The following is a 12,134-nucleotide window of genomic DNA, read 5'->3' on the forward strand; positions in this document are numbered from 1 at the left end:
CGAGAATAACAGAAACAAGGATTGATAATCTGTGGGTCTCATTTCTTTAAAGCTGATACAAATCACTCCCCAACGTTCAAGCCCTTCGGTCTGTGCTCAGAGCCCTGCATTTTAATGCTGATTTCATAACTGTGCCTTGACACCGTATAGCAGACACAGGCGCACTCCTCCATGCTATACACTTATGTAATGCAAACTGTTTTCTGTGTTCTGTCGCAGTATTCTTTTCTCCTAAGCATCCAGTTTGTCACATCGAATCAAATCATGGGTGAATTTATAGCTCAGCCGTGGAATACATTTTGCATTGCACACGCTGCAGTTGCATTATGGTACATTCTGTAACAAGAGGTTTTATAATCATTGGCTCAAATATGCTTTTATCTTCGGTTGGAAGTCAGATATTTTTAGTAGTAGTAATCCATGTCACATCCATTATTGTTGGTGTAAACTGAGAGTAGCAGAGTGGAAATGTAAGTGATATTTACAAAAGAAATAAGGACATCTATCCAACAATGGTGCTACGTCTTCAAAGACTTTTTGACTCAGCTGCTTGTAAATTGGGGATTTGCCCATGTTTTTAATGACGAGTGATAGATTCCCATTAGGTTCTTTTTTTCCTTTCTCGTTTTAAGGGCGTGTGTTGTTCCCATCACTGCTGTCAGTTCACTCCGTGTTGACATCAACATTGCTACTTTCCTTGAAATTCAAAGTTTCAAAGAACCAAGTGACTGATATGTTATAACACAGCACAGCCCCGAGCTGCTGCATTGACAACGTACTATAGAGGAAGCCTTTATCAGCCCATCCACAAAATGTTTCACTGAAATTTAATCCAAATCCAAATGAGCTTTGGGGCTATTTTTTCCTTCACAGAAAATGTGTCATTATCTCCATGAAACTGGAGGACACTGGATGGTGTATGCAATCACCACTTTCATGTTTCCCTGTAAATGTTATCAGTGTGACAGTTGCATATTGAGGCAAATTTAACTAAAGTTTTTGCTCAGACTGACTGTAAAGGATTATCATTAACACAGGCCAAACTGTGCCAATGCCCTCACATGTATTTGATGCTTAAACTGAGTTTAGTTAAACAAACTGGTTCAGGAAATGTTCAGCACTATAGCCTACAGTCACTGGCCTGAAAGCACATTCAGATAACACAAGCACAGCAATAAATGAGCAGTTCTTTACCAGCTCACTTTTCAAGGATGAGTTTTTACATCAGATCCTCGTAGGTTCTCCCACAGCTGAGCCGCGCATTTATTAAACAGATGCCCGGAAGCAAAACAGCTTAGATCGATCCGAGGAATAAACAGGTCAAGACCAAAGCGTTGATGAAGCAGACATTGATCTGACCAATCCCACGGGACCATGGAACAGCATCCACATCCAATGTTTCTCAAGTGCTTTTATATTATTCCCCTGAAATAAGTAAAGTGTTTCTCTGCATGCTCAGCGCAAAGTACATTTGAATTTGTATTACAGAGTTTGTCCTCCCATCAGGGACACACTGACGTTGAGCTAATCTCTGCACCTTTTAACATATGGACCATATATTTTGCAAACAGACTAATGGTTAATAAATGGTTAATAAATAATTTATCAATGCTTTAAAGATCAGTAATAGCGAAGCCATGAATAAGAGCGTACTTTACTTTTATGCTAAGCTAAGCTAACAGGCTGCTGTTGCTACCTTTATTTTTAACATCCATCTTCATGATAAGCTAAGTTAACCACTTGCTGGTGCTAACTTCATAATTTACATACATACAGTGGTATTGATCTTATTGATCATCTCATCTAACTTTCTTCAAGAAAGCAAATAAGAGTATTTCCCGAAATTCTTCAACTTGCTGCTATAACTGTATAAAGCATTATTTTGTGGTTTATAAAGTCTGTTACTGCTATTAGTTACAAGTTATAAACCTTTTATAAAGTGTATCTTATTAAATGGTAACCAAATCATCTGACTGCAACGCCAGCAGCTCCAGTCTCTGTGATCATACAGCAGTGATGAAAAAGGAGTGTGAATGTTCATGCAAAAAAAGAGGTCAAAGAATTTAATATATTTATTTGACCATACCAGAAAGTCTTAAAACACACAACACCTATTGTTATTTGAATCCCACAGTAAATAAGCATGAGGGAAAAAACATAGCCTCTTAGGGCGTTTTCACACATACCTCGTTTGGTCCGGACTTTCGGACTTTTTAGTTTGATCCGAACCAAAATTACAGGTGTGAAACCTCCCCCGGACCGCGGTCCGGATCAAAAGACCAAATTTTGGTCCGATAAAAAGAGGTGGTCTCGGTCCGGACCAAACTGGTCCGGTTCGTTTATAGTGTGAAAGCATTTTTTGGATGGATTTTAAGTGGTAAATGTACAGCGTAGGTTTCAGTTTGTCTCTGAATAAATGCTCCAGAAAGAAAGTCATGCTAATGCTGTTCACCCACCGTAGAATACATGTTCCCCTTCATTTATTCTCATGAATCAGTAATACATTAAGGGCGTTTTCACACATACCTCGTTTGGTCCGGACTTTCGGACTTTTTAGTTTGATCCGAACCAAAATTATAGGTGTGAAACCTGCTGCTCTCCCCCAACTGACTGCTGCTCTCCCCCTACTGCCGCGGCCCTTTTTGTTTTGTTGTGATGTTGAGAAGCAAGACACGGGAACTTTCTTTCTGGAGCATTTATTCAGAGACAAACTGAAACCTACGCTGTACATTTACCACTTAACAAATAAACTGCTGATGTATTCTCTGCTCTGATAGCCGACAGCTGTCTTCTCTGAACGCATTCACCGTCACTCTCTCTCACTAAGCACCTTAAAGGAGCTTCCCCGGTCTTGTAACACAAGGAGAGCCTGCCAGAACTTCTTGTATTTGGTCCAAAAGTCCGAACCATCCAAAAAATGCTTTCACACTATAAACGAACCGGACCATGGTTCAGTTTGGTCCGGACCGAGACCACCTCTTTTTATCGGACCAAAATTTGGTCTTTTGATCCGGACCGCGGTCCGGGGGAGGTTTCACACCTGTAATTTTGGTTCGGATCAAACTAAAAAGTCCAAAAGTCCGGACCAAACGAGGTATGTGTGAAAACGCCCTTAATGTATTACTGATTCATGAGAATAAATGAAGGGGAACATGTATTCTACAGTGGGTGAACAGATTACAAGTTTCTTGTGCAATTTCATTTGAACTCTTACCCTGGTGGCAGAATATTAAAGGTTTGTGTGATTCTCCCTGTAAAAATGTCACAGCATCTTAACCTAGAAGAATAGTACATGTTGGCTCGACCCAATGTTGTTGTTGAGTCACCAACTGTCGAGTCCGAGTCGAGTCTCGAGTCCCCAGTATTCGAGTCCTAGTCCAAGTCAGAGTCACCAAAGAAGAGTCCGAGTCGAGTCAAGTCACCATTACCTGAGTTTGAGTCCAAGTCGAGTCTCAAGTCCCCAGTGTTTGAGTCCAAGTTGAGTCATCAAGGTTGAGTCTGTGTTGAATTCCAAGACTGCCTACATTTCTCCACTCTGGCACCTTTAAAGAGCTAAGTAAAGAGGGTCTACATTAAACAAAAATGACACCACTGTCATAATTGCAAATGGAGTTTATTTACTGACTTTTTTCTAAACAACATTTAGCGGTGCTCTTTCCAGCATTGGATGTAAAATCCCTGTAGGCAAACTTCACAATCCGGGGTGCATCTCTCTGCATTTTTCAAATGTGAACATGTAGTAGGGAGCCCGCGAATCAATAGAGACTGGAGTTGGACTCGAGCCCGAGTCCAGGATTTGAGTACTCCATCACTAGCTCGACCCTCTCAGCCTTTTTTGTGTAAATGCTGATTCAGCATTCTGAATCATGCTTTTTTTACCCCTTTTTCCTATCCTTGACGTTCCACTTGCCGGAAAATCTGCTGGAATTCACTCATTTAGACCGGATATCTGTTGCCTTGGGCTTCCTTTGTGTTGACTATGGTTAACCTTTTCTCAGATCTCTGCAAGGTACAGCCAAACAGCTGGCTAGACTATCTGTCCAATCTGAGTTTTCTGTTGCATGACTAAATCCACTTTTAAACGTACATATGTTCCACCGAAACAAGTTCTATCTTTCTCTTTATTACACTTTTACTGACATGGACCTTTTAAAGTTACAACACTCACCACCCTCATTATGTACCTGATTTGTTGCATGATGCTCCGCATGCTGTCCCATACTCTCGGGTTTAAATCATTGTGGTAGGGCCTCACCTAAATAGAATTATTAGAATCAGAATTAAGTAACTTAAACAGTATACTGTATTTTTCACTGCTAAAAAACGCACAAACATTACTGAACACTAGTACAGCCAGTTCGTCACCTTGCTTCCTGCTTTGCCCCTGTCATAACTACTCTGCCACTAGAGGGAGCCACCACTATAAACGTTAATATAGCTTGTAATTGCTGCTTAAACAACCTCTGGGAGCGTTTCCCTGGGAAGAACAGTCTCAATATTAATCATCTCTCTTACTGTTTTGAAGGTCACATGACACAAAGTGTAGTTACCTGCGATGTTCTTTTGTATATGTTAAGGGGGTTTACACTTAAAAAACTGTAATACTTTAATCATTTCAGCTGAACAGCTTGCAGACAAAAAAAAGTAATGTGTTAACAATTACATTTTTCCCCATGGAAATTCGGAAATTGCAAGTTGAATTCAGTGTTGGAGATTGGCAAGTAAATATCATTGTTGTAAATTCGGAAATTCCGCAAGTTGAAATCGTTGGAAATTTGGAAGTTGAAATCTTTGTTATAAATTTGCATGTTGAAATTGTAAATTTGCAAGTTCAAATTGTTTTTGTAAATTCGCAAGTTGAAATCATTGGAAATTCGCAAGTTGAAATCATTGTTGGAAATTCACAAGTTTAAATTACACAAAGGAAACCACATCCATTCTTCACAAACACTCCTGTGTGGCATACCTAAGGCGGGGTTTGAACCTGCGTCTCCTGGTTGTCAGTTGCCTTTGTTCCCCACTGGACCATCTCCGGGGTGCGACAAACACAAGATCCAAAGAGAAAGAAGAAACTTCACCTTCATCAACCTTGTCTTTTCCTTTTGTTGCCCCTTATAAACACTTACATGAGTAGATAATCAATTAAAACATCTTAAATGTACAGATAAACCTTAAAGAAAACCTTAACACTTTCCACGATTCCAAGTGATAACCAATCAAACCCTTTAATGCATTTATCTATCATGAAATAATGAAGTTGAAGTTGAACCTTGGTTGAAATATTGAGATGACTTTTCAGAGTCCTGAGAGCTCAACTGAAAAAGAAACTGCTCTGAAGGTTGTGAGTTCAAAGCCCACCTTTGCCATTTCTCTTTCATAAAGGAGTCTCTTATGGATAAAAGCCTGTGCTTCAACTCGTAAAACACCTCAGAGGAAGAAATAAGTCCCAACATGTTTCTGTTGACTTTTAGGAAAAAGAGTAAAAACATTTTATCAACTCTCCAAACAGGAAGTGACTCATAACTCAGCTGAAACGTCTCAGAGGAGTTTGAACCTGCTGATGCAGGCCACGGTGATGTTTTTTAACCTGGTCTCAAGTGATCTACATACATCGTACCAAGTCAGCTCAGATAGCTCAGGGTGACAAGAGAAAGATTCAAAGACAGAATGTTGTCTGTTCTAATGTTATAGGGTGGAATGAGTTTTGAGGTCCAATGTACCAAGTGAAATAGACAAATATGACGAAAACATAAACCTGTGAATGAGGGAGATAAGCGAATGATTGAAAGAATTTTGTGTGTTAAAATCTTATGCAGAGTAATGAATTTTGAGACCTGCTTTACAGGAATGAAGACTTCAAATAGACAAAGATAAAAGTGGTCTCAAGATAGTGTAATTTTCTAGTTTAAAAGGTTCACCTCTCCATCCCTTTGACTCTTTCAAGTAGAAGGAGTGTTTGGTTGCATTCAAGCGGAAATTGATTAGCAGAATGGAGAAATAGGGAAGCTGCAGACTAACGATGATGATGAGCACTTAAATTTTGTAACATCAGGAGAGACAACTAACCTGACACTGAGTGGCACCGGATGTGGGTTAGAAAATAAGTGAATACAGAAATCAATGGACCTGTTGTGACTTTGAATGGAGAAGTTTTCGTGTTGACTGGGCATCTATAGCACAACAGGATAAAGATGGAAAAATACAGTAATAATAATAATAATAATAGTAGGTCTAAGCCATTTTTCCAATCTTTAGGTCACCTGTAATCCTTGTCATACACAAGTTATAGACATCATTCTTTTCAGGACAACCTGGGCTATCAGGATGTGTATGCTGTAGGAATGTCACATATTACATAGTTATATAACTATAAAGACAAAAGAAAAGACTAAATGGAAATTTAATCTCAAAGAAATCTATTGAAATCACACAGAGAACAATAATGAATTAGACTTTTGGCATTTGGAAATTGTTATCCCAAGTCTTGGCAATCAGGGGAAACAAAAATAAACACTGTAACTAACACAAACATAAAACTATTTAGATTTCTTTCCCAGAAAAGTCCATATGCTTTCATCCAAAAAGTTACTTGTGTTAGTTAGTGTCATCTCCAATGCATTTTTGTGTGCTATTAGAAATCAGTAGGCCAAATCACAATAATTTCCACAACCAGTGGATTTATTGTTCTGCAATTTATTGTCACAATGAAGGTCCAAGCCAGATTACTAAACTTCTGGAAGGGCTACAACACAGAACAGACCTAGGACAGAGCCTTGGGCTACTACACAATTCAGAGGGGCAGATGAGTTGAATTTACCAGAAGTAACTATAAAGGGGCTGTTTGAGAGGTTGGAAATTAACCACTCTAAAGTTCTACCATGTTCTTTTAGATGACAAATTAAGATATTATGATCTACTGTAAATGCCAAGCTTAAGTCAAGGAAAGTCAGTGCAGACCGCCAGCAAAAGCAGTAAGGAGGAGATCATTCGTAATCATAATCACTAAGTAAGCCTGTCTCAAACATCTTTTTTTTAAATCTTTAACAGAAGATGATGTTTGGGGGGAATTACTGTGCAGACACAGTTGAGTTCACACACATTATCCAAAACAGATTTTCACTCTTGCTGTGGAAAGAGACCGCTAAGCAGAAGTGTTTTGTGTGCAGTTGTTGCAATATAGTCACTGGGCAGCTGAGACTGTAGTAAGTAAATTTCTGATGATGAATGATAGATCAAGCCACTGTAGGTTTGTTTCTCAGAATGGATCAATTCACTTAAAATACAGATTGAATGACACTGTTTCATTAAAACAATTCATTAAAAGACATATTCTCAAGTTTTGTTCTGACCTTTGCTGTAAGCTCACTCCATTTCAACATCACAAACCACAGATGTTTTATTTCCTACCTCTGGGGTTTACATAACTATAACTATAGAACAGCAAGGACCCTTGTTTAGTGCGTTAAAGTTAACAACATCCCAGAGGAAAGACAGGCTATAAAAAGTAATTAGACAGTCTGCCTGAACCAGACAATATTTTTTGCCATACAAGTGTCTGCTCCTATTAGATTCCCGCACTGTTGTATCAGTTGCTCCTGAGGATGTCAATAAATGGACTTCCCTCAGTTGTTTGCTTTTAAATGAGTCCCGATGCAGGGGACACTCTTGTTTCACATCATGTTTATGTGGGTAAACTATCCTTTGAAGTTGTTTGTGTCTGAGCTGGTCCAAGAGCATATGTACCACTGCCTACGAGCATGGCAGCCACATCAGGTGGAGCAAGATGAGACATTGTGTTGTTTATGTTGTTATAATTTCATGGTGATGGACTACAGTCTACACTGTGGCTTTAGAAATGCTAGCTGTGCCCCTGGGCCTGTGGCCAGACGAGCAGCCTGTGGGTGGAACTGTGCCCACGGGGCCGGGAGGCAGAGGATTTAGATGAAGTATGAAGTCGTCTTTACTCGGTCTCATTAACACATACACACACACACACACACACACACACACACACACACACACACACACACCTTCTCTTCTCTGCACCACCCACTCAGCAACAGTGCCTACCCTGCCTGACTTCAGCTCTTCCTACACAAACATAGGCACACAGGTGAGAGGGGTTCTCCAGCACAGGTAGGAAAACCCTTCTACAAATAAATCCAAGAGAACAAAAGTCAATGCCCACAATCAGTTTCATTACAGTAAAGTGCAGGCGTGAGAGTGGAGGCGTGTGCCAAGAAGCTCCATATGCAGTCAGTCCTTCCTGGCATTTTTCGATGTTACAGTCAAAGTCAATAATGTTTCAGTGCTAAAACAATTAGTCAATGAATAAAACACACATAAAACACATTGACTTAAAATGAATCAACATCAATTAAAAAATCAATTAATAATGGAATTTGTCGATCAATAAACGTCAAACACTTGGTGATTTCAGCTTCTATGTATCAGGATTTGCTGCTTATCATCATTGTAAATTCAATATATTTGGGTTTTTGACTGTTGGTCAGACAAAACATGCATTTTGAAGACATCAACCTTGGCTGATGGAAATGGTGATGACATTTCACTATTTTCTGATATTTTAAGGACACATTTTAAGAATCTTACAAATACTATAATACAAGTACAGTAAAAGAGAACAATGTAAGAGTGGGTATAAGTCCTTCAGCAGATAAAATTTGGAACAAGAAAGAGAAATTATAAGAGAAAGGGGAAAAAAAGAAAATAGGCCAAGAAATAGAAAGAGCAAAAAGTGAGAGGCAGTGAGCAATAGTGAGAATATGAAGGAGGGGGAGATGAATTATAGCCTACTCCTGGAATCAATAATCTTGCGAATCACAGCCCCGGTGTGCTACAGATCTTTTTCTTTCCTTTAACCGAGCAGAAGGGGGAATAGATGTCAAGAGCACAGCATGGCGCTTTTTAAGGCTCCCAGACAGACCAGAGAGTGGAGAGAGATGCAAGGATAATCCTCGCTGTGCCTCATGAGCGAAGGCAAATAGAACTAAGACAAAGAGAGGATAAACCTCAGGCCAGTTAAACAGAACGTGTTTCTCCTGTTTGGCTGATTTTTTAAACAAAGTCTCCCACGCTTCTATCTCATTGTCATTTGTTTGGCAGATGTTTTCCCTCGGAGTCTATGCCAGTAAAAACAAAAGGAGCCTAATGCACTCCAACTCTGTTTTTTACTCTCCATGTATGCAGCTTCCTTATAGCTCTCCTATGCATATTTAACTACACTCTGGTATAGGGAGAACATTTTGTTTCAGATTGCACTGTGCTATCAGAGGCAGTGAAGAATAAGTTGATTCAACCTGACAAGTGTGATAGTTATAGTAGCATTTTTCCTTAAGATGGATTCACCTCACACCTGTTGTCTGAAGTCATTTGGACTGAAATAAATGATCACTTGCCTTTATCACTCTTGTTTCTCGACCATTTTTGTCCCTTTATAGTGTCTTCGTCCATCTGCATCTATCGTTTTATCCTCCTGTCTGTTCTGCACAAAATCTCAGAAGACATTTATCACATTCTGACAAAAATTCAATTGCTGAGAGTTAGATGAGAAAGTAGATACAACTCTTGGGTATACAAAAATTCCAAGCTAGCCTGGCTCTGTCCAAATGTAACAAAGGTCAGCAACCAGCTGCCTCTAAATCACCTCTGCTTAACATGTTATATCCTATTTAATCCGTACAAAAATGTACAGGGATATTATACTAATCTTTTTGAGGCCAGTACCTCATTCATATTCAAAGGAAAACACCACCAATTTTACATGTCAAAATCTACATAAACTTTTGGTTTCAAGTGATGTCAGGACTGACGCTTGAGAATATGAAAAGAATCTGGATGTATGGAGCTACTAGCATAATACACCTACATATCCAACAGAACTATCAGTGGTCAAGTTGCATTGTGGGTAGACAAAAGGTTTTAAAAAGTGTGTGGGAAAAAAAGACAATATCTCTGTTTCTGCTGTGTCGATTTTGACCCTTTTTTTTTAAACTGTCCATTGTGAGTCCGACAATGTTATAGGAGTTGATATGGACTGGCTGCAACATTAGAGAAGGGCATCACACCAGTGAGTTCTCTTGTTGTTTTCAAATGTGCTCATCAGCTCAAGTGGCTTATTCATGTGTCACCCACAAGACTTCAGACACATGCTTAGACACATGTGACCTGAATTTTCAAAATCCAAAGCAAAAGATGCATCTCTCTCCTGAATCCCTGTGCACAAAATGACACTCATCCCAGGGTTGAAACTACAACCCCAGCTCAAAACAAGGTGACATATCTGTTACTAACTGGCCCTGACGGAAGGGTTGACTCTGTTTTCCAATCATGAATCCATTTATTTAATGTCTTTGATGGTTGTTTCGTACTTAAAGACTTAGAGAGCTCGCTTAGAGATGGCTTTACGGGACAGAAATAACACATGAAACTGAAAACAGCTGGTGCTATTCAGTGGATGACATTCAGCCCAGGAGACAGAATTTGCTGCTTGAGGGACTCAGACCGAGACACATTTAAATGCAAATTCTCTTCTTTATATTATTGATTGCTATACTCTTCACACTCTACTGGTGAATTCTGTTTTCTTTTTTGCGTACTTTGCAGTTCCCCTGTACTACTGACAGTGTGGCACCCCATTACAGAGCCCTTTAAATCAATAACCCCAGTATCATTAATTATAGAACGTTTGTCTTTACACACTTTTTAAAAACTAACTGACCATGCAAAAGAATTAGCATACCTGTACTGTCTGCAACAATTGACCATTTTGTGTCTTAGAGATCCAACCTAAACAAAGAGATATAACTTTTTTTCCTCCTCTTTCTAACAGCCTGAAGACCACCCTGAAGAAGAAATTGTCTGGTGACGTCGTCAACCTGTCAGGCATCCCGCTGTCTGGCCGAGACATCCACCGCGTGGCCTTCTACCTCCAGAGCAGCAGTGATGCAGTGTCGGCTGTGGACCTGAGCTTCACCGAGCTGCAGGATGAGAGCTTACGGCTGCTGCTGCCCTCCCTCAGCTGCCTGCCCAAACTGACCATACTAGCTGTCAACGGCAACCGTCTGACAATGGCCATCCTGAAAGACCTGACAGATGCAGTGAAGGATCCTAAAAAGTTCCCCAGCCTGGCATGGGTCGACCTGGGTAACAATGTGGATGTCTTCACCGTGCCGCAGCCGCTGCTTGTGGCCCTGCGGCGCCGCTTCGGTTTGCGCAGTAGCCTCCCCACCATTTATGAGTACCGGGAAGCGCAGGAATTTAGTGGCTACAACCCAAACATGGAGACGTCTGTGGAGGAGCCCAGTCTGTACGAGGAGGGAGATGGAGAGGAAGATGATAAAGAGGAGGAGGAGGACAGACTGGAGCTTCAAACCTGGGGCTTTGGAGAAGAAAACCTGTCAAAAAATGTGCCACTGCACTTCTGTGGGAGGTGATCGCCCTGAGCTGCTTTCTTTTAGACTGGCTGCCCTTACATCCTTCAGTATCACCTCGCCCTAAGTCTAGCCTCCTCTGTTAGCAGCTGTCATTGTGGCAGATGCTTACAGTGACCCATGTGTTTCTTAAAATAAGTAACCATGTTGTGTGCCCCTCTGGATGCTCCGTCTACTGAAACTCAGCAATGTGATGCAGGCAGCTCTGCGGTTGTACAGATGCTAAGAGTTTATTTATGGATTTAACTGAAGATGTTTGCTGTTTTCAAGTGCTTTATGTTTCTAACATTTTGTTCTCTCCCATCTTGAAGCTTCCCATTATTTGCCACTCCGCTGAAGCAGCTGGGGGTTAAGTGCCTTGCACAAGGGTACCTCAACAGTAGCAGTTGAAGAAGGGGGGAGTGTTACTAATTCATTTTCCCCAAGCACATTACCCAACTGGTCTCTTAGACAACTTCAAGCCTGCTGCCCCATTTCTGTGAAAAGTCTGAATATGTAACAAGAAATTCAGAAACTCAACTGCACAGTGAGATTTTGTTCACACAAAATATGCTCCCAGTTTTTTTTTCTGTTGGGACACAGTATTACAATAATTCAGGATATATTTAGAAATAATTGTTAGAGTAGGTAATGAAGCACCCATTTTATTTTCTCTTACTTACTTTTTTTACTTTACTTACA

General features: G+C 40.2%; 1 protein-coding gene across 1 annotated transcript in view; it reads left to right on the forward strand.

Moving 5' to 3' along the window:
• Positions 1–11,843, forward strand: part of lrrc75bb (leucine rich repeat containing 75Bb) — a 31,324-nt gene extending 19,481 nt beyond the window's left edge. The window contains exons 4-5 of the mRNA XM_028602238.1: positions 10,853–11,329; positions 11,765–11,843. Coding sequence (XP_028458039.1) covers positions 10,853–11,329; positions 11,765–11,843 — 556 coding nt within the window. The remainder of the gene's footprint in view (positions 1–10,852; positions 11,330–11,764) is intronic.
• Positions 11,844–12,134: the final 291 nt, after the last annotated feature.

This window comes from Perca flavescens, chromosome 16 (genome assembly GCF_004354835.1).
Source record: "Perca flavescens isolate YP-PL-M2 chromosome 16, PFLA_1.0, whole genome shotgun sequence".
NCBI classification, from domain to species: Eukaryota; Metazoa; Chordata; class Actinopteri; order Perciformes; family Percidae; genus Perca; species Perca flavescens.